This window comes from Cervus elaphus, chromosome 15 (genome assembly GCF_910594005.1).
Source record: "Cervus elaphus chromosome 15, mCerEla1.1, whole genome shotgun sequence".
NCBI lineage: Eukaryota > Metazoa > Chordata > Mammalia > Artiodactyla > Cervidae > Cervus > Cervus elaphus.
The window spans coordinates 14,364,232-14,389,888 of NC_057829.1; the positions used below are offsets into that span (position 1 = coordinate 14,364,232).

The following is a 25,657-nucleotide window of genomic DNA, read 5'->3' on the forward strand; positions in this document are numbered from 1 at the left end:
ATGTGTTTGTTAGCCATCTGTATGTCTTCTTTGGAGAAATGTCTGTTTAGTTCTTTGGCCCATTTTTTGATTGGGTCATTGATTTTTCTGGAATTGAGCTGCAGGAGTTGCTTGTATATTTTTTAGATTAATCCTTTGTCTGTTTCTTCATTTGCTATTATTTTCTCTCAATCTGAGGGCTGTCTTTTCACCTTACTTATAGTTTCCTTTGTAGTGCAAAAGCTTTTAAGTTTCACTAGGTCCCATTTGTTTATTTTTGCTTTTATTTCCAATATTCTGGGAGGTGGGTCATAGAGGATCTTGCTGTGATTTATGTCGGAGAGTGTTTTGCCTATGTTCTCCTCTAGGAGTTTTATAGTTTCTGGTCTTACATTTAGATCTTTAATCCATTTTGAGTTTATTCTTGTGTATGGTGTTAGAAAGTGTTCTAGTTTCATTCTTTTACAAGTGGTTGACCAGTTTTCCCAGCACCACTTGTTAAAGAGGTTGTCTTTTTTCCATTGTATATCCTTGCCTCCTTTGTCAAAGATAAGGTGTCCATAGGTTTGTGGATTTATCTTTGGGCTTTCTATTCTGTTCCACTGATCTATATTTCTGTCTTTGTGCCAGTACCATACTGTCTTGATGACTGTGGCTTTGTAGTAGAGTCTGAAGTCAGGCAGGTTGATTCCTCCAGTTCCATTCTTCTTTCTCAAGATTACTTTGGCTATTCGAGGTTTTTTGTATTTCCATACAAATTGTGAAATTATTTGGTCTAGTTCTGTGAAAAATACCGTTGGTAGCTTGATAGGGGTTGCATTGAATCTATAGATTGCTTTGGATAGAATAGCCATTTTGACAATATTGATTCTTCCAATCCATGAACACGGTATGTTTCTCCATCTGTTTGTGTCCTCTTTGATTTCTTTCATCAGTGTTTTATAGTTTTCTATGTATAGGTCTTTTGTTTCTTTAGGTAGATATACTCCTAAGTATTTTATTCTTTTTCTTGCAATGGTGAATGGTATTATTTCCTTAATTTCTCTTTCTGTTTTTTTCATTGTTAGTATATAGGAATGCAAGGGATTTCTGTGTGTTAATTTTATATCCTGCAACTTTACTATATTCATTGATTAGCTCTAGTAATTTTCTGGTAGAGTCAGACTGATTGGTTTTAACAACCTGCAAATATTTATCAAAAACCTACTTCAGTGCCATAATTATAATACTTAATAAAGAAGTTGTTAAGAAACAAGGAAACACAGAAAATAGAATCTCAGATTGTGATAAGGGTTAGGAGGAAGATAAACACAGAGAGGTGGTTGGGGTGGTGCATGTGCCGGGGCTGGGGGGAAGCTGGGAGAGGTGGAGGGGGGCGTAGGGCCCTGAAGTGATATCATATGATATTTGTCTTTTAGTAGTTATAGATAACTAGTGAGGACCTATTGTACAACACAGGGAATTCTACTCAATACTCTTTAATGACCTATATGGGAAAAGAACCTAAAACAGAGTAGATACATGTGAAACTGATTCACTTTGCTGTACACTTCACACTAACGCAACATTGCACATCAACTCCAATAAAATTTTTTTTTAAAATATGGATTTAGAGTTAAGTTTAGAAATTAATAAGTTCATATTTCTAACTTGTTTAGAAATACATTCTCTTATTTCATGGAGAAGACAATGAAACCCATGAATAGGATAGCATAGATAGGAGGAGTAGAGGCAGGGGCTGGATCTGGAGAGTTGGGGCAATGAGCTTGCCCACCTGCAGGGCGAGGGCAGCCCCTCAACTTTGTGAAGACAGTGTGACTTTAGTTTTGTTTTTCAGTTTTAAATAGAGACATGGGTATAGAAGTGCAAACGCCGTGATAAATGGCAAGTGAATAATACACAATGACAAGAAGGGCAAGCGGCTTGGGATCTCATTGTGGGAGACCCAGTGGGAGTTGGTGGAGGGGACAGCCCAGGGTCTCCTGACCCTGGGTAAAGGGGGCGTCTGGTCCTCAGGGCCAGCTGAGCGTTGCCATGTGGGGGTGTGGGCTCCTGTTGCTAACTCTGCCATATTTTCCAGAGAAGCAGAAGCCTGAATGTCTATGTGAAATTCCCAGATTTAAAAATGTTGGCTCAGATTTTAAAAAACCTTATAGAGGGTGGACAACATGTCTCTGTGGGCTGCCAGCGTGAAACATCTGCTGCAAGCCCTTTGCTGCTGTGATAAAGGGGATTAAATGAAGAATGATGCATGCTAACATGTTAACCATTTAGCCTTATGCCCAGAACATAGCCAATACAGAGGGAGAAGAGGTACTTTTTATTAACTACATTGTTCATGCGTTTCATTGCCTTCGCCATTAATTTGTTTAGTTACCTCTAAATCCATATGGAAAATTAAATATTATCCCACTCAAGTGACTTACAAGTGGTAGTTGCTGTCATTTGCCTATGAATTTGGTCAGTTGTTGGCTTTATTCATTTGTTGAGTGAATTTTATATTCATGGTATGAAAGTTGACAGTAGTCTAGGCTAATTTGTGTGATAATAGAAAGGATGGGCATTTCTTGGTGATTCACTCTTCTCTCATTTACTGTGGACTTCCTTTGCTCTGCATACCTTGCCTGCATCACTTGTCCTTGGGCTGTTGCACAGTGGGTCTCCAGTCCTTCTGGCCAGTATTAGCTGCCTGGGAAGTGGGAAAGAACTGTAGCAAAAATGCCATCCCAGATCAGGCAAAAGATGATGGGAAATGCAGCCTTATGATGTGATGTCCTGTTTAGAGGCTTTTCGTCAGTTTTAATGAAACACAAATGTGCCCAAAGCAGGTTTATTTTCTCCAGGGGAAAAAACAACAACAAAAAGAAACACCAGTTCATTTTGTAAGGCCTAACCCACGTCATTTTGTATTACAAGGATCGTGTTTGATGTGTTGCAATCCACTGGTGATTGTCACGGGGGAATTTTACTCAGCACAAGCATCTCGGGTGGTTCGGCAACAAGTTAAAATTCTGGAGCGTCACAGAGAGGAATGCTGGGAGTAACAAATATACTTGACTATTTCTAATAGATTAAAGGCTTATTAAAATGCATGCCCTCCACCCCCGCCAAGGTTTTGTTTTGTTTTTGCATTGTTTTAAAAAGAGGTCATTTTGTTGCAACAACGTGATGGACAAGGATTTGAAGATAATTTTTTTTTTTTTTAAATGGGGAAAAAAATCTTACCTGTAAATGCAAGTTCTTAATCGAATCAATATTCTTCTCTAAATTTTTGCTGCAGATCATGGAGGAAACAAATACTCAGATTGCTTGGCCATCAAAACTGAAGATTGGTGCCAAATCCAAGAAAGGTAAATCATGTGAGATGGAAAAATTGGTGGTGGTGATAATGCAGACTGTGGAATATCTGCAGGTTTCCTGGGGATTAAAATCAACCTTTATCCTTATCATAGTTGTTCCCAAATATTTGTTACATAGCAGTATTTGGGAAAGATTATCATAATGCAAAATAACATATAACTTTCTGATTCAACAACAGAATAATATTTTAAAGTATTTTGTAATAATAGACATGTTATTGTAGAAGATTATTGTAGCATCTTATGATTTCAAGGATGACCATCTAGTGGCCATGAGTCATTGTAACTCCCCACACATAATAATGTGTTTTCAACACATAGACTCCCTCTGTTTACACTTTAGACTTCTTTTTTATGTACCAGATTTAATAGCTGATTATTTTCACCTCCAATTTGGTAGGAACTTAGATTTCCTTTCCTGACTGCTGCTTCTCCTCTTCATCTATCACACAGCAAAGAACACACAGGATTTCCCTTTTAGGCCAAGCATTTTCCTTGTCTGTTTGTTTCTCTGCTTTAACCGAGGACACTCACTGGTGCATGGATTGTCAGAAATGAAAGCATAGGACCCTTAGTTTCCTTCCAAGATTACATAGTATTTTCAAATAATCTGACAGTGTATACTTTTATGGATAGCTTTTTTTTTTTTTGTATAACCTCAGTGTCAAGAAACTTTGTTGCATGTACTTCATTAAAAGATGCCTGTAGTCACTAGGAGATAATGGAGAACCATCACCAAGCAATTCAGAAAACAGTGGTGTGAGCTGAGCTTTGTCTGTTGTGGTTTAGCTTTTTTGTTGTTGCTTTTGAGTTTTGCATTTGCTCCCCCTTCTCTCTGTGACCTTTATTGCTAAATGATGCTGAACACTGCAAGATTTGTCAGCTTTCTTGTTTCTGGTCATCCAGATTGCCTTCTTTTAATCTCATTTTATTAGAGCTACTCATCCCTTGAAATGTAAGTTATTTTACAACTCGTTGCAACTGTTGTTATCTCGACTTCTGTGGGCTGGAATTCCTGTTGACACTCTGACCTTGTTACTTTCAATATTTGTGACCATGGTGGCAAGAAAAGGGAAGCTTATATGCTAAACAGTCCTAAAAAAACATAGTGAATTTCCAAGTGGAATTCCACAACTTTGTAGGATTCTTGCATTTGCCAAGTGCTATAGGATATATCTATCTCCAGTGTGCTGAGATGTGCTATACTCATCATGCAGAAGGAGAAGCTGCCACTAGCTGGCTGCCTCCCTATTTGGTTGTTTGCAGCCGTTCAAAAATCCCTGGCCTGCCACTTGAAAAATTTGGAATTTGAACATGAACTAGAGCCTCCTTCCGTGTTGTCACGTATTTTTACTTAAAGAATGACATGAGTTTCATTACTAGCCTAATAAAAATGTAATTTGATCAGTCCCTAAAGAAAAGCCCCAAGGAAACATGAATATTACAACAATCCCAGATAATTTTGGATGGCTTATTCTCTTGCATTATCCATGCTACAGTTCCCCACCCCCCATCGTGGGAAACTGAGAATTATTCATTTTATTCATTTTTTAAAATTTAAAATGTGGTTGCAGCTTTAGAGATGTTACATAATATGGATTGAATAGATTAAGATAAAGTTTTAGATTGGTTTCTGGTCATGGATCCATTTAACCCGTTCACAGTGGCCAACTCTATTCCACACTGTGATGATACATTTTGCTATGAAAATAACTATCTCAGCAGTACATTTGAGGGCATTTAGCATAATTTCCACATGGTTAAAGTTAACTTTTGGAATTGTGCCTAAGAATTGATCCCTGAAGGCCTAGGTCTAAAGACATCATTCAGTTTTTGTTATTTATGAAGTGCCATAAATGTACACAATACTGAATGATGAGCGGAATGTGCCAAAAGAGAGAGATTGAGCTCAAGGAAGAAAGAAAAAAAAAAAACAAAAAAACTGTTCCTCAGAGGAAATTACTCTTCAGAATTGACTTGATTTGCCCTTAGTACTTAAACACACAGCTGCTGAATCACATTTTGGCTTACATCCCTGATATGTGTATTCCCATATATTTTTTAAATGGTCTGATTTAGAGATGAAATTGGTGTGACTATAGTTTGTATTTAGTAAAAGTCAAGTGGCAGGAGGCACTTTAGAAGGTAATTATTTGCTTTTTTATCTGACCCTTTCTTAACCTCTGAATGTTGTTGAGAAAAGAGTTAGTGTTATTAATTTTAAGCTTTCTTTATTCCAAATTATTATTATTCAGGAGACCAAAGAATATGAAGGTGTCTAGGGACTCATGCCATGTTTTGGATGATTATTAAATTCTAAGTCCCATGGTGATGTGAAGGTTTGGAATTTGTGTGCCAGAGAGACAGCGCAGCCATGTGTTTGTATTGTATTTCACTTTTAGATTTATGATGCTTATTGATTGAATATTTGAGCCTAGACAAATGTTTTTCATGACTACTGTTACCATAGTCTGTCCCCTTCTTTACCTTATGGGAATTAGTCCTGCGTTTTTCAAGTAGTCCTGTCCAAACTTTATTTTCCAAGTCATCAGTCCTTTGTCGGAGCAGCTGTGTGAGTAACCGTATGACTCTTTGGATTGATGTACTGGTAGGATCCTGCTCGGCAGAAAGGCAGAAAGCCAGCCTCCTGAATTTGCCATCATGTAAGAAACTTAAGATTCTTCTCTGGAGAAGGAAATGGCAACCCACTCCAGTATTCTTGCCTGGAGAATTCCATGGACAGAGGAACTGGCAGGCTCCAAAGGGTCGAACACGACTGAGCAACTAACACACTAGAGATTCTGGTGTAGTAGGTCTGGGATGGGACTTGAAATCCGTATATTTAACAAGTTCCCCTGGTGGTTCTTAAGGTTGAGTTTGGGAAACAAAAATCTCACCATCTGATATGGAAATACCATGATTTAGTCACTAGGGAGACCACGTATTCAAAAGGGAATGGATGGAAGATGACCGCTATTGGAAAACAGGCAGGATCCTTCAGTGGCCACTTCTCTGGAACAATGTCCATCTTGGTTTCTAAAGAACTGCATCTATATAGATTCGTTAATTTTTTTTTTTTTTTTTTTTAGGGCGCGCACTCGGACCGGCCGGCGGACCCGGGCGCGCCCTGATTCGTTAATTTTAAGTGTCTATCCTCTTTGCAGTCAGCATGAGTGAGTTTAGAGTGACAATGACCTCATTGTTCAGTGCCTGTGTGAGATGTCGTTTAGGGTACAAGACTGTCCTGTGTTTGTTCCCTCCATCTGCCCCTCTTCCTTCCATGTCACCCTTCTACCCCCTTCTTCTCTCCCCTTATCCTCCCCTTTACCTTTCTTCATTCCCTTTAACCATAGAGAATACGGTGGAAAAATGTACTAGGAACATTGTCATTTAGTAAGCAGGGCATTTTGGGGAAGTGCATGTTTTGTGATATAAACTCAGAGACTATAAAACCTTAAAAAAAAATTCCCAAGTGTTTGAAATCATTGGGAGATTGAATCCTCAGTCAAAAAGAACTAAGAATTTAAGATTCAGTATCTTAAATTTACATAGGCAATTGGACATTCAAATAGGCAAGCCTAGGATTGTCTTAATGGGGGCCATGATTAGGAAAATAAAGCAATACATAGTATTTCTACTGTATAGCATAAATTTATTTTGAGTAGAAGAAAATAAAAATCTCTTCAACTGTTGGATTTAGAAGAATAGAAATTCTGCTTTCCATAGAAAGACCTGAGGTTTGTTCCTGTGAGAGCAGTATTTAAGAATTAAGGGACTTCCTGGCAGTGCAGTAGAAAAGAATCTGCCTGCCTGTGCAGGGGACACGGGTTTGATCCCTGGTCTGGGAAGATTCCACGTGCTGCGGGACAACTAAGCTTATGCGCCACAACAACTGAGTGTGTGCGCTAGAGCCTTGAACCGCAACTATTGAGCACACATGCCACAACTGTTGAATCAGGATGCCTCAGAACCTGTGCTCACCACAATGAGAAGCTGTCACACTGGAACGAAGAGTAACCCCTGCTTGTGCAGCTAGAGAAAGCCCACATGCAAAGCAAAAAAGACCCAGTGCAACAACAACAACAAAAAAGAAACAGAATTATTGAAGTTCTGGGAGTTCCCCGATGGCCTAGTGGTTAGGATTCCAGGCTTTCACTGCTGTGGTGCAGGTTCGATCCCTGGTTGGGAAACTGAGATCCCACAAGCTGCACAGTGCAGCCAAAAATTAATAATAATTGTATAATACTGTAGAAGCTTACTAACAGAGAATGATCTCAGGTACTCATTAAAATTTTGAATGTTAATCTGAATCACAGCCTATTTTAAAATAAATGCAGCTTTATTAAAGTACAAATTACATTCTGAACAAGTTTGACTGTTTTGCTAATTACAAGTCCTGCCAAAGCTGCCTTAGCAAATAGATAAAAGTGATTTGTAAGGACTTACTGCATTGTTATGATCATCCTGCATGCTTCTTGATGTTAGATGAGCTTATTCCCTCAAATGGGTAAACATTTTTCTTAAAATCTTCTTGCTTTTAATTTGCTTATCAGTCCTCTTTCTTCTTAGACTAGCCAAGGTAGATGTGGCTACGAATTGTTTAAAGTTTTTATGCCAAATTCCATGTAAGTAAGATCAGCATTAATAAAGCTTTATTGCCTTTTGTTCTGGGAAGAGTTGTCCTGCAGAGTTTAACTAAGTGATAGCAACTGATGTCTGCAAGTGTTTCTCTTACGACAGTTTCAATGCCCCAAGACAGCCGGAATGGAAGGTGTTGGCTGGATTGCCTGATGTTTTGGAGGCCATTTGGCACCAAGTCTGGCCATTCTCTTCCTCCTGGAATAAACAAGAAGATCATCAGAATTCTATGGGGCTTTATTATTGTTGGTTGTCTTCCATCAGAACAAGCAACATCTAATATAGAATCTTCGCATGAGAAAAAATGTAGACTTGTCACTTTATTTTTTTCCAGAGGAAAATGTATTGTCAAGTGTACTAAAGCTTCTGTTGTGTGTTCACATTGGACTCGATGTTGCTTTTACCTTGCTCAAAGGGCAGGGGGCAGAAAGAAGGCCTGGCACAGCATGTGGATGACAGTATTCCCAGTGGTGGGTTTTGACCACGATATTTGTGTAATGTGGGGTCACAAGCAGCATGTACACAAACCACAACTAGATTAGAGAAGCAAACAGTGTGAGAGCATCATTTCATGAAACCTTTAGTCAGGTCTGTCACTGTTTTTATGTATGAACAAACACACACGTATATATTACTCGGTCATGATGTGAAAGGGGGCTTCCCAGGTGACTTGGTGGTAGAAGAATCTGCCTGCCTATGCAGGAGACGCAGGACACACTGGTTTGATCCCTAGGTGGGGAAAATCCCCTGGAGAAGAGAATGGCAACCCACTCCAGTATTCTTGCCTGGAGATTCCTATGGACAAAGGAGCCTGGCGGGCCCCAGTCAGTAGGGTGGCAGAACAGTTGGCCATGACTGAGCAGGTGTGCATGCCATAATGTGAAATGGGTGTTAAAGAAAGGTCAGAGAACACACCATTCCAGGCAGTTAATTTCCCAGACTATAAAGAGTACATGCATTTTGTTCATCATTGTGTTTCTTCTCCGGTGGCTCAGTGGTGAAGAATCCACCTGCCAATGCAAGTGAAGCAGGAGATGCAGGTTTGATCTCTGGGTTGGGAGGAAATGCAACCCAATCCAGTATTCTTGCCTGGTAAAATTGCATGGCCAGAGGAGCCTGGTGGTCTACAGTCCATGGGGTCCCAAAGAGTTGGAGAGGACTGAGCAAGCACACAACCTGTACACAGTGGACACTGAGTCAGTATTTGTAGATTGTCTGGTAACTCAGTCATGATCCTAGTGAAACTACAAATAGAGATGAGAATGTATATCACCAAGGTGTATTGTGTAGGAAAAAGATTTAGAATCAAAGCCTTCACACAGGAGTAGCATTCACTATTGAGAAAATTGACTATTGATATCTTTCCTGTAGACCTCTCTAAGTGAACAAAAGTGGGCATGATTTGTGACTGAAGCTTATGTGGCTCAAACTGCTTTTCATGGTTCTGAGTAGCCCTAGTCAGAGGAAGTGAAAGGAAACTTAAGGAAAATGATCTGATGGCTGCCGTTCATAGGACCCTCGAACGAAGAAAACTCTGGTACTGTTTATAGTAGGTATGTAAATGAGACTTAACAAGATACAGCCTTCTGATTATCTTCCAGACCAAAGTTGTTTTGGTTGTGGTATTTTAATTAGGATCTGGTTATGTCACTGACATGTCGATAGTAATATTGGCTACTACCATTTATTGAGACCAGTTGGGGCACAGATAAATATTTTACATAAATAATCTTATTTCCTGATCAGAACACCATGTAAGTTAGGTGATGGTATTTTCATTTTACAGGTGAAAAAATTAAGGCACATAAACTCAAATAACTTGCCCTGGGTTTTACAGTTAGTAAATGGCAGACTGGTAAGGCATCCTGTATGATTCCAATTACATGAACATTTTAGAAGGTAAAAAACATGGAGATGGTAAAAAGATTTAGTGGTCAGTATTTGCTAGGGACTTGGAGGAGGGAAGGATGAATAGGCTGAACACAGAGGACTTTTTAGGGCAGCTAAACTATATAAACTAAAATAGTACATGTCATTTTCTATCTGTCAAAACCCACAAAATGGTTTGTGATGTTGATGGTGGGGGAGCCAGTGGCTGTGTGTGGGGAGGGGCATATGAGAACTCTCTACTTTGCATCAATTTTGCTATGTTCCTGAGTCTAAAAAAGAGTCTATATTAAAATACAGTCCTAGATGTTAGGCACAACACTTTAATGAGCATTTTAAAGTGTATGATATGCAAAGATAATGCTATATTACCAATAACTTCTTAATTGTAAGTTTAAAAACACTATGAAATCTCTTTAAGAGCTAATGAAAATTTTTGTAAAATTTAAAAAAAGGAAAAGAAAGTGAGAAGGATGATTAAATGGTATATCACGCCTTTCTGTTCCCCAGAAGGGACTGGAGCCAAGTCACAAGCTTTCTGAATTCACCTGCCTCTGTTACCCTGTCTCCTGGGGAGAGCTCCTTTCCCCTCAGTGGTCTTGTTCCTGAACAGATGTTTTATTTCAAGTCAGTTACCTTTAAAAGTGAAGAAATTGCCATCCCAAGATCCCTGCTAACTACAGCTCTTTTTCCTTGTTAAACCCCACAAGGAGGAAGGGCAAAAATATTCCTTATTTATCTGCCTTGTAATATGTGTTGTCCCAGGTGTGTTCTCTCTCTCTATCCTCATAGTAATCCTCCACGAATGACCATGATTATCCCTACTCTGCATATGAGTAATTGATGGAGAGATGGTATAACTTGTTCAGTGCCATACATAGGGTTTGAAATGATGGAGTTAGGCTGGAAACCTTGATTGCAAAGTTCAAGGGCATTCTCTCTACTTCTAAGCACATGCATAGCTGCTCATGGTGAGTGTTTGTTCACCAGAGAAATGAAGATTCACCAGCACATTCATTTAGGAAAACTCAGTTTGAGAATATGTTTCTTAACTGTTTCTTCAAGAAGAAATGCAATCCTAAGTCCTTACCCACATTTTAGAAGCTTACTGATGACCATCTTTAAAATTATTTTCAACCTCGGCTTTTTATTTCTATTTGTGCTTTTTACAGTGTTTTTCCTTCCTTTTCTCTTTTAAAATCCATTAATGGTTTCACTAGGATTTGTATACTGTTACCTGGAATGGTGGTTCTTAAGCCGGGTCGATTTTATTCCCCAGGGGGCGTGGTGGCACTGTTGTGATAGCTTTGGTTATCACATGTGGGAGGTGGTGCTACTGGCTTCTGGTGGGAACAGGCCAGAGATGATGCTGAACATCCTACAAGGCAAAAGGCAGCCTCCACAACAAGAATTATTTGACACAAAATGTGAACAGTGGAAGGCTGAGAAACGCTGAGCTTAGAGGAACAGGTGTGGTATCAGGAGATGGCTCTACATAGCATTGGCTTCTTTTTTAAAAATTTACTTTTAAAGTTTTTATTGGAGTATACATTGACTTACTGTGTCATATTAGTTTCAGGTTACAGCAAAGTGATTCAGTTACACAGATACATATATTCATTCTTTTTCAGGTTCTTTCCCCATATTGCGTATTGAGTAGCAGAGAGCATTGCACAGACTCTTGCTCTGTGCTAACAGTAGATCCTGATTGTCGTCTGTTTCAGATAACAGTGTGTGTACATGTCAGTCTCAGTCTCCCAGTACATCCCTCCTCTCCTTAACCATGTTTGTTTTCTACATCTGTGACTCTACTCACGTTTTGTAAATAGGTTCATTTATATCATACTTTTAGATTCCACATATAAGCAATATCATATGATGCTTACCTTTCTCTGTCTGTCTGACTTTACTTTGTATGACAGTCTCTAGCTCCGTCCATGCGTTGGATTCTTATTAGGCCATTTCATGCAAATGGGTATCTTGTGTAACTGGTTTTCTTTTGCAGCATCAGGAACAGAGTTGATCTATATGAGTGACTCCTGAAGGAGGGCATACATACGTAGTAACATAGGTGGAAGGACAGAATTTCAGTAGGAGAGATGAAACACAGTAGGAGGGCAGACCTGCACATTTTAAAAGCTAGTTTGTAGTCCAGTTTGAATTATGTACTTAATGCAGCTTGTGCTGTTTATTTTCCCTGAGCGTTTCAGCCCTGTCAAGTTGTGCCTATAGTTCTGGTGCCCATAGGACTGGCTGCCCTCCCAGTTCCAGCTGACTGTGTCTTCCATTCCTCCTTTCTGGAATGTGTGGTGGTGATAACTGTGACAGTTTCTATGGTTTATGACCATATTTGAGCACCATGAGGGTGCCGTACACTTGGTCTTGGTCTGGAGATGGGTACAGGATTTTGATGGTTTCCCCAGCCACGTGTGGGATATCCCTGGCTTTATTCTGTCAGTTACAGCACCACTGGACAGAACTCAGTGACATCTGTCAGGCCTGTCAGTAGCAATTAGATTATTTTTAAGAAGTCTTTTGCAGTTGCAAACATGACCAAACCACCATGTGGTATTTCTCATTAGCTAAGGAAAACAAGTCAGAGTGGCACCCTCACTTCTTCAAATGGTCTTTCTATTAGCACTAAAGCATGGTTTGTGGCTTATTATAGCCGTTTTCATACAAACCTTGGTACTAAGAGATTTTTACCAAAGGTAATAGAGAGATTTCAGGAATGAGAAGTTACATTCTCTTTATATATTGTTGCCATAAATTACTCTTAAAGCAAAATAAATCTCGCCTGAAATAAAAGTAAAGCAAGAACATAGCATATGTCTATTTTTGGCTGTTTGGTCTATGCCAAGTTATGTATTATCACTTTATGAAAATTGGCTCATTTTTTACAAACAAGCATTTGTTTGCAATTGGATTTTTCCTCTTAAAAAATGAGAGGTCATTGTTCACTCGCTCAGTTGTGTCCGAATCTTTGCGACCCCATGGACTACAGCATGCCAGGCCTCCCTGTCCATCTCTATCACCTGGAGCTTGCTCAAACTCATGTCCATCGAGCTGGGGATGCCATCCAGCCATCTCTTCCTCTATTGTCCCCTTCTCCTCCTGCCTTCAGTCTTTCCCAGCATCAGGTTCTTTTCTAATGAGTCAACATTTACATCAGGTGGCCAGCGTATTGGAGCTTCAGCATCAGTCCTTCCAATGAATATTCAGGATTGATTTCCTTTAGGATTGACTGGGTTTTATCTCCTTGCTTTCCAAGAGACTCTCAAGAGTCTTCTGCAACACCACAGTTTAAAAGCATCAGTTTTTCAATGCTTATCCTTCCTTATGGTCCAACTCTCACATCCATATATGACTACTGGAAAAACATAGTTTTGACTAGATGAAGCTTGGTGGACAAAGTAATGTCTCTAACTTTTTAATATGCTGTCTATCTTTGCCATATCTTTTCTTCCAAGAAGCAAACATCTTTTAATTTCATGGCTGCAGTCACCATCTGCAGTGATTTTGGAGTCCAAGAAAATAGTCTCTCACTGTTTTCATAGTTTCCCCCATTTATTTGCCATGTAGTGATGGGACCAGATGCCATGATCTTAGTTTTTTGATTGTTGAGTTTTAAGTCAGCTTTTTCGCTCTTCTCTTTCACCTTCATCAAGAGGCTCTTTAGCTCCTTTCCACTTTCTGAAATTAGGGTGGTGTCATCTGCATATCTGAGGTTATTGATATTTCTCCCTGCAATCTTGATTCCAGCTTGTGCTTCATCCAGCCTGGCATTTCATATGATATACTCTGCATATAAATTAAATAAGCAGGGTGTCAATATACAGCCTTGACGTACTCCTTCCCCAATATGGAACCAGTCTGTTGTTCTATGTCTGGTTCTAACTGTTGCTTCTTGACCTGAATACAGGTTTCTCAGGGGGCAGGTAAGGTGATATGGTATTCCCATCTCTTGAAGAATTTTCCACAGTCTTTTGGGAGCCACACAGTCAAACGCTTAACATAGTCAATGAAGCAGAAATAGATGTTTTTCTGGAATACTTTTGTGTTTTTATGATCCAATGTATGTTGGTAATTTGATCTCTGGTTCCTCTGCCTTTTCTAAATCCAGCTTGAACATCTGTAAGTTCTTGGTTCCCATACTGTTGGAGCCTGGCTTGGAGAATTTTGAGAATTACTTTGCTAGCGTGTGAAGTGAGTGCAGTTGTGTGGTAGTCTGAACATTCTTTGGGATTGCCTTTCTTTGGGATTGAAATGAAAACTGACCTTTTCCAGTCTTGTGGCCACTGCTGAGTTTTCCAAATTTATTGGCATATTGAATGCAGCACTTTCACAGCGCATCTTTCAGGATTTGAAATAGCTCAACTGGAATTCCATCACCTCCACTAGTTTTGTTCGTAGTGATGCTTCCTAAAGCCCACTTGACTTCACATTCCAGGATGTCTGGCTCTAGGTGAGTTATCACACCATCGTGGTTATCTGAATCATTGAGATCTTTTTGTATAGTTCTTCTCTGTTTTCTTGCCACCTCTTCTTAATATCTTCTGCTTCTGTTAGGTCTATACCATTTCTGTCCTTTAGTGAGCCCATCTTTGCATGAAATGTTCCCTTGGTATCTCTAATTTTCTTGAAGAGATCTCTAGTCTTTCCCATTCTATTGTTTTCCTCTATTTCTTTGCATTGATCACTGAGGAAGGCTTTCTTATCTCTCCTTGCTATTCTTTGGAGCTCTGCATTCAGATGCTTATATCTTTCCTTTTCTCCTTTTCCTTTGGCTTCTCTTCTTTTCTTAGCTATTTGTAAGGCCTCCTCAGATAACCATTTTGCCTTTTTGCATTTCTTTTTCTTGAGGATGGCTTTTATCACCACCTCCTGTCCAATGTTATGAACCTCTGTCCTTAGTTCTTCAGGCACTCTATGTATCAAATCTAATCTCTTGAATCATTTGTCACTTCCAGTGTATAATTGTAAGGGATTTGATTTAGGCCTCTTGATGAAAGTGAAAGAGGAGAGTGAAAAAGTTGGCTTAAAGCTCAACATTCAGAAAACTAAGATCATGGCATCCGGTCCCATCACTTCATGGCAAATATATGGGGAAACAGTGGCTGACTTTATTTTCCTCTGGGCTCCAGAATCACTGCAGATGGTGATTGCAGCCATGAAATTAAAAGACACTTACTCCTTGGAAGGAAAATTATGACCAACCTAGACAGCATATTAAAAAGCAGAGACATTACTTTATCAACAGAGGTCTGTCTAGTCAAGGCTATGGTTTTTCCAGTTGTCATGTATGGATGTGAAAGTTGAACAATAAAGAAAGCTGAGTGCCAAAGAATTGATGCTTTTGAACTGTGGTGTTGGAGAAGACTCTTGAGAGTCCCTTGGACTACAAGGAAATCCAACCAGTCCATTCTAAAGGAGATCAGTCCTGGGTGTTGATTGGAAGGATTGATGTTGAAGCTGAAGCTCTAATACTTTGTCTACCTGATGTGAAGAGCTGACTCATTTGAAAAGAGCCTGATGCTGGGAAAGATTGAGGGCAAGAGGAGAAGGGGATGATAGAGGATGAGATGGTTGGATGGCATCAATGACTCAATGGACATGGGTTTGGGTGGACTCCGGGAGTTGGTGATGGACAGGGAGGCCTGTCGTGCTGCGGTTCATGGGGTTGCAAAGAGTCGGACACGACTGAGAGACTGAACTGAACTGAACTGATTTAGGTCATACCTGAATGGTCTAGTGGTTTTCCCTACTTTCTTCAATTTAAGTCTGAATTTGGCAGTAAGGGGTTCATGATCTGAGCCACAGTCAGCTCCCAGTCTTGTTTTTGCTGACTGTATAGAGCTTTTCCATCTTCAGCTTCAAAGAATATAATCAGTCTGATTTCAGTTTTGACCATCTGGTGATGGCCATGTGTAGAGTCTTCTCTTGTGTTGTTGGAAGAGGGTGTTTGCTATGACCAGTGTGTTCTCTTGGCAAAACTCTATTAGCCTTTATCCTGCTTCATTTTGTACTCCAAGGCCAAATTTGCCTGTTATTCCAGGTATCTCTTGACTTCCTACTTTTGTATTCTAGTCCCCTATGATGACTATGATGATAGTCCCCTAGTGTCTGTAAGAAGTTCCATTGTGTTTATGTGGAGTGTGGATACATTGTAATGTGTTTTGACTAATCTGTTTTAATGGACTTTGGACTATGTTCTTTTTTTTTTAATACAATGAATATCAGATTTATTTGCCCCTTTGTACAGCCTTCTTTCTTACATACAGTTTTATGAGTAGAGTTCCCAGGTCTCAGGTAATGAACAACTTTGGTAATTTTTAGGGTTGCCATCTTGTCCTCCCAAATGACTATTGAAATCTACCAAAGGGTTCTGTCTTCTGGAAAGGAAATACCCCTTTCTTGTCATCTCTGCCAACACTGTGCTTTCCCATCTTTGTGTAGCCTAAATATGTAGTGAAAAATACATTTTTTCATACACTACCTCAATTAATAGAAATTAATAGAAATGCGTGTTTCGTCTGTTCACGGAACATTTATTTGCATTATTTTGTGAATTACTTGTCCTTGCCTTTTATCAATTGATTCATAATCTTTCCCTGTTTAGTGAGTAGTTCATCTTTTTTTTTATAATGAAATAAAGACCTTTAAATAGTTTTTTCTACTTGGAAATTTAAGATTACTTATGCTTCTCTCTAACCATAGTGTCCACACAGCTCATTTCTCACTATTAATAGTTATTTACAAGTCATTCATGAATCATTTTTATTCAAGACTAGAAAGAAATGAATCGACCTTAAGTGGTAATAATGTATTGATTTTTGAGGGACTGTAGGAAGGTATGGATGAACTGTTAAGACATTGGATTTCCAAAGTAAACAATTTATAAAGATTAGATTGTCGATATTAATAGCGTGAAAATTATGTAAATATATAGGTACACACATATGTACACACATACACATATATATTTATGTATATACATGGGTGTGTATGTATTGGCAGAGCGTGAGAAATAATTAAAATACTATTGAAGAAGTTTATGAATTCCTGAGTTTTCTTGGTGTGATAGAAGTAAGACCCAGTAAGTCATTTGTTTTTATTTCCATGCGTTGAGCTTTAGTTTTGCATTTTAATGGGAAAAATTTGTGAAAAATTTTCCATCCCTTTTTATTCAAGGGACGGACACTTGAATATGTTAATTTTGATTGACTTGTATTCCATTTCTATACTGTCCCCATTTTTAGAATGGGATCTGTATTCTTGCCTGGAGGGTCCCATGAATAGAGGAGCCTGGCAGGGTGTAGTCCAGAGGGTTGCACAGAGTCAGACATGACTGAAGCGACTTAGCATGCACTGTCAATGAGAGTATATTTAGTTTTTGGTGTAAAGTACTTCCTCTTCAGCATTGAGTTTGCTTAATGGAACAAAAGCCACTTTCTGCATTGCACTGTTTCAGAAGTACCCCCTTTGCTTTTGTTTGGGTGGTCCGTGTTCTTTCTTAAGTCTGACACAGCACCACAGAGTCCGGATTTATTTCATTTAGCTGGGAGACATGCATGAACTCAGCCAAGTGAGGGAGAAGAAAGGAAAAAGGTCTTTCAGCCACTAAGGATATACATATTTGAGATCAAACTATGCCCCTGTTTCTTTTGCTTTTACCATCGAGCGGGTATATTTTAATCTAATTCTCTTGGGTTTCTCCTTCGGTCAATGCCTAATCAATTTTTATATCATAGACAAGTTATGTAACACTGTTTCCACACCTGCAAAATGTAGCATATAACCTAGGTTTGGAAATCCATTGAAGTTCATTGCAGAATTTTTAGTTTGGAGTAAAGTTTTTTTCCAGCCGCATTGACTTATGCTCTCTTCCCTAACCTATGGAGCCATCTCACACCTTTGCATGTACTGTGTCTGCTGCATCTCCACCCTTCTTTGACTGGTCAGCTCTTAGTCTTTGTTCCACATCCATCTCAGATGACGTGTCTTCTTGGAAAGCCTCACCATCCACACAGAGTTAATGCTCAGTTCCCTGTGCTAACTCGGTACCAGATGCATTTTTACATTTTGGCACTTTCTCAGCTTGTGTTGCAGCAGCCTAGACTTTTGCCTTTCCTCCTGGACTCTGAGCTCATGGACCTGTGTCAAAGGCCAGCATGTCTTATTCCCTTCTGTGTGCATGGTGCCTGCCAGGAGTGGAATTTTAACTTAGGAGGTAAAGTTTACATTGTAACTTAGGTTTAGAACAAATTTGAAATTCATTCAACAGTGATTTAAGTCATTCTGGTATCTTTTGAGTCACTTCGGAGAAAGTGAAAAATGGCCCTGGCAGCCTGACCACAGTGTTCCCAATTGAATATAAATACCTCTCACGGAGTATAAATAATCAGACAGGGTTACTCCTTGGTTAAGTCTGAAGCAAGGCTGAAAACATGGACACTCTGCAGCCACAAAATTAATTAAACATCCCTCTCTTACGAACGACCTCAGTAATTGTTGCTGCTTGAACAGTGATGACTCCAACTCAGCTTTCATTCTCTGCCTTCTATGTTACATTTGCCAAGATATTCATTCAGTAAATTTCCCCTGCTTTCTGGCAGCTTCTGACCCAGATTTGGCCACCTCCACTTTCCTAAGATCTCAATGGAATCACCCAGAACAAACCCAGATTCTGTAATGAGCTTCCTTCGGTTTCCTCTTCAGTGCTTCACGTTGAAGAAAGCTTGCTTTATCTACTGCAGCTGTGTTCTTGGTGGTCTTTGGCCAGTGGGCACCATGGTGAATGTTGTAGAAACGTAAGGATGAAGTATTGAGCTCAGTCTCTGCCCTTTGGAGACTTAGAGTCTGGCCAGGGTTTCCTGCCTTACTCACTTTAAACAGCTTTTTAAAAGTGGCATTGTTTGCTGTCAAGACTAGAATAGTTCAGAGGAGGAGAAGAGTGCAAGCCACAGCCAAGGAAAATATTCCTGAGGAGTAGGTACTTGATCATGTGGATTTCCAAAAGATGGGTAGAGTTAAGCCTTTCTGTGTGGGGAAGGCTCAAACCTGAGAAGGATCGTTGTGTGTTAGAGAAGAGAAGAGAGTGATTTGTGAAAGGGGGAGAGGGGGAAGAGCTGGTGGCCAATGACATTGGACCTCATGAGAACCTTGTTCATTCTGTAGACAGTGGACAGCCTGGGGTAGGGGATGGTTGCAGGAGATAATTGGTAGCTGTGGTAGGAAGGGGTTAAAGGTTTGGAGACCAGTGTAGTACATCATATTTGATAACAGTGGGATCAAGGAAACTTCTTTTTTTAAGTTTACTTATTTTTAATAGAAGGATAATTGCTTTACAATATTGTGTTGGTCTGCCATCCGTAAACATGAACCAGCCACGGGTATACCTATGTCCCCTCCCTCTTGAACCTCCCTTCCACCTCCCACCGCCTTTCAGGGAGAGTTCTTGAAAGGTGAATCATCATAACATGGCGGCTTGACACGAGCAAGGAACTGGGCAGTTGGCTGCCACAGCAGATGTTCTTCTGCTCTTGGTTTGTCTCTGAGTTTACCTGCGGTGGGCATCTCCCTTGCAGGCTGACAGTTCCCAGCTCAGGTGCTGGGTCGCTGCCCTTCTCTCTGGGGTCAGCATGATGGGAACCTCCCCTTCTGGGGCAGAGCAGCTTGGAAGTGCTGGCAGTGATGCTGGAGGATGACCTCTCCCAGGGACAGGCTTCAACCAGGGAAGAACTGGAGTCAGAAGACAAATGTCCAGTTTTCCCTTCTCTCTGTGGAATGTTCTAAGGCATATTATTCTTGTCTCCTCCGGATGCCCCAGGGGGCTGGAGCCCCAGCAGCTGCTCCATACTTCTCCCTTTATTGGCTTCCCTCTCTCCTCACCCATATCTTCCTTACTTCCTAACTTGTGATCCCTGGGATCACCTCCCAAATAAACTGTGCAAGTAACACATAACTAACCAAGGTTCTTGTCTCAGGGTCTCTTTGTGGGCAATACAGGCTAAGATGGCTATCCTGAGTGATTGAATGGTCATTATGCCATGGACGAATGGAGTTGGCATTCTCTTCCAGTGGTTAATTAATGACTCTTGTTATTTTAGTGAAAAAAATGACTGCATTCATCTCAAGTGTATTTTATATATCAGTGCAAATATGGTAAAATGATTTAGAGTTCATGGCTCATTTTGAGAAAAAAATGCTCCAAACCATTTGCAAAAGTATTAAAATGATCCCAAGTGGCACATAGGCACTTGAAGCAGTTTCCAGGCACATTAGGTTGTTGTCAACATAGAGAAAAATATACACTACAGGGAGAAGCAAGAAGAGAGAAAGGTCCTGAAAACCCATGATTTCAGCAGATCAGGAAGAAGAATGTTAGCAGGTGAGCAGGGCAGGCGCCATGGGCATCCTCACCTGGGTGTCAGCCAGGTGGCTTAGGAATCCTGGGCCATTGGCAGCTGTGATGCAATTCACTGACAATCAGTCATAGGGAGAGGACTCAGCCATAGGATCATTTCTGTCCACGTGCTTTACTCTCCTGAAAGTCATGCTGAGTGGCTGGAGCCAAGTTTGGAAAAATATTTCCGTTACTAACAATATAGTTGTTAAGTGTGCTCCATGGGGATTCTGAAATATTTACTTGATGGTAATCACAAGAATTTCATTATTTTCATTTTTTTCCTGATGATCATATTAGCATCCAACTATTGTAAAAGTCAGCACTTGATAGTGTTTTATAGACAAATGGCAAGAAAATTGCTTATAAGTAAAGGAAGCAGTGAATGCATCCGGTTTCCATGAATAATTTGTATCTGCATTCTTCAGCATTTGGAACTTGATGTTTGAATGAAAAGATGCCCACACAGGGGTGGTGCTGTCCATTATACTCTCCTGCAAAATGTAACCCTGGCTTTATTTGGCCACATATTCTTTTTTTCTTTTTTTTTTTCTTGCCATGCGGGACCTTAGTTTCCTGAACAGGGATCAAACCTCTGCCCCTTGCATTGGAAGCACAGTCTTAACTACTGTACTGCCAAGTCCCCAGCCCTGTGTTCTATGTTGGACCTTATTCTAGAAGGGAAAGAATAATGTTTATTGGTGTTTTTCTTCTAAAATCTATTGTGCAGTCTTCCCAGGTGTCTCAGACGGTAAAGAATCTGCCTGCAGTGTGGGAGACCCAGGTTCGATCCCTAGGTCAGGAAGATCCCCTGGAAGAGGGCATGGCAACCCACTCCAGTATTCTTGCCTGGAGAATCCCATGGACAGAGGAGCCTGGCAGGCTACAGTCCATGGGGTCATGAGGAGTCGGACACCACTGAATGACTAGTACACGTATAACAACATAGATGATCTATATATTAGAGATTCTTATTTCTCTTGAATTTAAAACAGGGATTGTTTGTTTACCATTTAATAAATTTTGGAGTGTTCATCTGCATTATCATTTTATAATCTCATCCATCATATGAATTAAGGAATAAAATAATAAAACTTGAATACTTTTTGGAACATGTATTTTTTAAAAATCAGAGTATCCTCACCTCTATTGAATAAAACATCATGTATAGGAAAGTGAAAATAAGTACTGATCCTATTAGTGACCTTTGAGAGAACAACAGAATCTAGAATACAACAGCCAGGAAAGAAAAAGACAGCAACTAGTACTGAAGATTGTCTATCTCTAAAAGAAAATGATACTGGATGGAGTGGTTGCATGATGTGTCCGTGATTTGAGGTGAAATGATTTCATTTTCTCTTACTGTTTCGTTCTTTTAAGAATAAAAATTGAGAGAACTTTGAGGCTAAGAAAGTGTAGAGAAGAGAATGACACTAGAGAAACTAGGAGAGCAGAGCTAGATTGAAGATAATAGGTGTTAGGCTAGGGTTAGTCAGCCTTGAGCTGTTCCCTCACTTTGTGAGTCCTTCTGCTGGTGTTATTATGCTCATTTTAGTGAAACAACCAATTTCAATTTTTGGTTCATATCTGTAGTCCTCAATAGACTCTGCTAGGTATGGTCATGGGTTTAATGGCTGTGGTCATTGATTCTGCCAGATCCATACCTTGTAGAATGCTTGGCTTGTAGTATGTCCCCAGTGAAAGTCTGTTAAATGGGTTTGAACATATTTTCCCAAGTTTGGTGAGAAGGAGAGAAGGGTAAAGATTTTGATGGATTTAAGAGAAAGGGGAGAAAATTGAGTATAAATTCCCTTTACTTTTCTCAATCTGGAGATGAAGGCATCTCTTGGGGGCATAGAGGGGTGTTTTGGAGACTTGAAGAAACTGGGGAGAGTTCAGAACAGCTGCTTATGGAAAATGCAATAGAGATGAATAAAAAACTTGCCAAACCAAATTATTATACAGCTGAGGCTGCATAGCATGAATTTGTAGTCAGATTTCTTGGGATAATTATATGCCTTTTTCCAGTTCTTTGGTCTCTCCGAAGTGGAGAATACAGATTGGGGGTGGATTTTAGAGTGTGTGATGAGAGGCTGAAATGGTTACCCTTGGGGTGGGATGGCCCAGGAAGAATTAAAGTCAACAGGAAGACATAATATTCTAGAGAACTTTCAGAATTGAGGGCTTTCAAGAATTGCCCTGGTAGGAGGTTGTAGCCACAGGAAGAAATGACCAGTTAGAAGACGTCTTAGAAGTGGTGGAGTCTGGTTGTGATGAGGTCCAGTTTATGGCTGATTTTGTGGGTTACTAATGTAATGTTTCACAGTTTAATAATTATTAGCAACTTTCAGTCAGTTCAGTTCAGTTCAGTCGCTCAGTTGTGTCTGACTCTTTGCGACCCCATGAATCGCAGCACGCCAGGCCTCCCTGTCCATCACAAACTCCCGGAGCTAGCAACTTCAGGATTGTTTAAATCACACTTAAATTTGATTCTTTAAATAAGCAAAAAGAAACTTGTTAAGAAGCTTGTTAAGACTTGGTTTACTTGTTAAAACCAAGTAAGATGGAACCAGTTAGTGTCAATATGACTCTAGTTTACTGAATTGTGTGATTTTTTTAAAGCTGAGTAGCCAAGTTCATATTCCTTTATTCATTGACTTTCATGTATGGGAGAATGAATTACATAACAGCTGATCAGTGCTTTTTGCTAGCCAGTTTAAAAATGTTACACGTGAGAACAACTCAAAACTTATGCATGTTTTCCAGTGAGAATTGCATCATAGGTGGAAAGAAAATAAATGCATCCATGGTTCTTAGATGTTACATAATCTAGGAACTTCATAAGTTCCTAGTTATACAATTTGAAATCATTATGTAATTTCATGGCTCCTTACAAGGGGAAAAAAAGTTATATTTTTTATAGAAATTCAACAGGGTGATTGGTTGAAGAACATTTGTGTGGGTGTAATTTTGCAAATACACAAATAATAAGCACTAGTTAGAATTGATCTGACCATCTCTCTGGCTGCTCCCTGTGGACCACCAGAGTGATCAGACCTTTCAATTAATAGAACATCAAAAGCTTGTGCCAAGAAAAGGGAACCCTCTTACACTGTTGGTGGGAATGCAAACTAGTACAGCCGCTATGGAAAACAGTGTGGAGATTTCTTAAAAAACTGGAAATAGAACTGCCATATGACCCAGCAATCGCACTTCTGGGCATACACACTGAGGAAACCAGATCTGAAAGAGACACGTGCACCCCAATGTTCATCGCAGCACTGTTTATAATAGCCAGGACATGGAAGCAACCTAGATGCCCATCAGCAGATGAATGGATAAGGAAGCTGTGGTACATATACACCATGGAATATTACTCAGCCATTAAAAAGAATTCATTTGAACCAGTCCTAATGAGATGGATGAAACTGGAGCCCCTTATACAGAGTGAAGTAAGCCAGAAAGATAAAGAACATTACAGCATACTAACACATATATATGGAATTTAGAAAGGTGATAACGATAACCCTATATGCAAAACAGAAAAAGAGACACAGATGTACAGAACAGACTTTTGAACTCTGTGGGAGAAGGTGAGGGTGGAATATTTCAAAAGAACAGCATGTATACTATCTATGGTGAAAACAGATCACCAGCCCAGGTGGGATGCATGAGACAAGTGCTCGGGCCTAGTGCACTGGGAAGACCCAGAGGAATCGGGTGGAGAGGGAGGTGGGAGGGGGGATCAGGATTGGGAATACATGTAAATTCATGGCTGATTCATATCAATGTATGACAAACCTACTGGAAAAAAAAAAATAATAATAAAAAAAAAAAAAAAAAAAAAAAGCTTGTGCCAACCCAGAGCTATACACAGGATTCCTTGGAGTCACAGGGAGTATTCTCCACCCTCCCAGCTATTCCTTCTATTTGGGGCCTTGGACTGAGTGGCCATTTATACTTATCCCTCTTTACCTTTACAGTATCTCCTGAATTGCTGTAGTAGTAGAGTCTGCTAGTGATTTGCAGGTGTGAAGGCTTTGGCTTAGAGACTGGTTGTCTCTAGAGCTTGTCTGCCCAAAACCCTGGCTGCTCTGTCCTGACAAGGCAGACAGTACACCTTTAGGTTTGATTCTTGTACCTCCAGTTACTCATCATGGGGTCTGGCCTCCCTTACTGAGAAGTAAGTTCAGAAGATGAAGGCATTTAAGAATCTCTAAGGATCTTGTTGTCTGTCCTGGCTGTCTGTCTCTCTCCTTTTACTAACCAGAATCTTATTTGAATTTGGATCCCTGCCTGGTGCAGGTATAAGCTGGACTCCACTACTCCCTTTGAAATACAAAAAAATTTTGCTCATATCCCTCCCCATTTGTAGTGAGAAAGAATCCGGAGTTCTCCAGAGCAATTTGATGGGGGTGTGTTTCAGGAGAGTTTCATCTAGTCATTTCTGCCTTATTTAAATTATGGCTGAATTTCCTGTCGTGGGCCCTTGCTTATGCATTGATGGCAAAGAGCACAGCCTTTCCTTTTGGATTTTCATCTTGTAAATATCAGCCATTCAAGACATGTGCATCTGTGGCAGATGAGACCTGTGAGGCAGCGAGAGATCTTGCTTAGCGTGCTCTTTTCCTTGGAGACTCTGCTTCTTCGCAGACCACCACACTATTGCAACCCCCAACTCCAGGCTCTGCCTAAATGTAATTCAGCAAACATTTAAAAACATCAGATCATCTCTTTGCCTTCATCTTGACCCTGGTCCCCATTTGGGCTTCTTTGAAGTATGGATAATCTGCTGTCAGTTCTGACTTGTGAAGGTAACTTCTCCCTCACCTGCTAGTCTGGAAGAGGTGAGAGGAGCAAGGTTGTAGTGGATTTCATCACAGTGTGAACACATGTCAGAAGGCAGAGACAGTTCAGCAACATGTGTTTTTGTTTGTGTTTGCTTGTTTTACTTTCACAACTCCACATGATTCTTAAGTCTTTCAGACTGTGAACCTGTGGGCCCGCATCTTCTTTTATTTATTTATTTTTTTCCCCTTATTTTTATTAGTTGGAGGCTAATTACTTTACAGTATTGTAGTGGTTTTTGCCATACATTGACATGAATCAGCCATGGATTTACATGTGTTCCCCATCCTGAACCCCCCTCCTGCCTCCCTCCCCATCCCATCCCTCTGGGTCTTCCCAGTGCACCAGCCCTGAGCACTTGTCTCATGCATCCAACCTGGGCTGGTGATCTGTTTCACACTTGATAATATACATGTTTCGATGCTATTCTCTCAGATCATCCCACCCTCGCCTTCTCCCATACAGTCCAAAAGTCTGTTCTATACATCTGTGTCTCTTTTTCTGTCTTGCATATAGGGTTATCATTACCATCTTTCTAAAT

At 40.0% G+C, this 25,657-nt stretch overlaps 1 protein-coding gene across 4 annotated transcripts in view; it reads left to right on the forward strand.

Moving 5' to 3' along the window:
• Positions 1-25,657, forward strand: part of BICC1 (BicC family RNA binding protein 1) — a 360,147-nt gene that overhangs the window by 188,821 nt on the left and 145,669 nt on the right. For all 4 annotated transcript variants that reach the window (XM_043925258.1, XM_043925259.1, XM_043925257.1 and 1 more), the window contains exon 3: positions 3,260-3,329. In XM_043925258.1, coding sequence (XP_043781193.1) covers positions 3,260-3,329 — 70 coding nt within the window. The remainder of the gene's footprint in view (positions 1-3,259; positions 3,330-25,657) is intronic.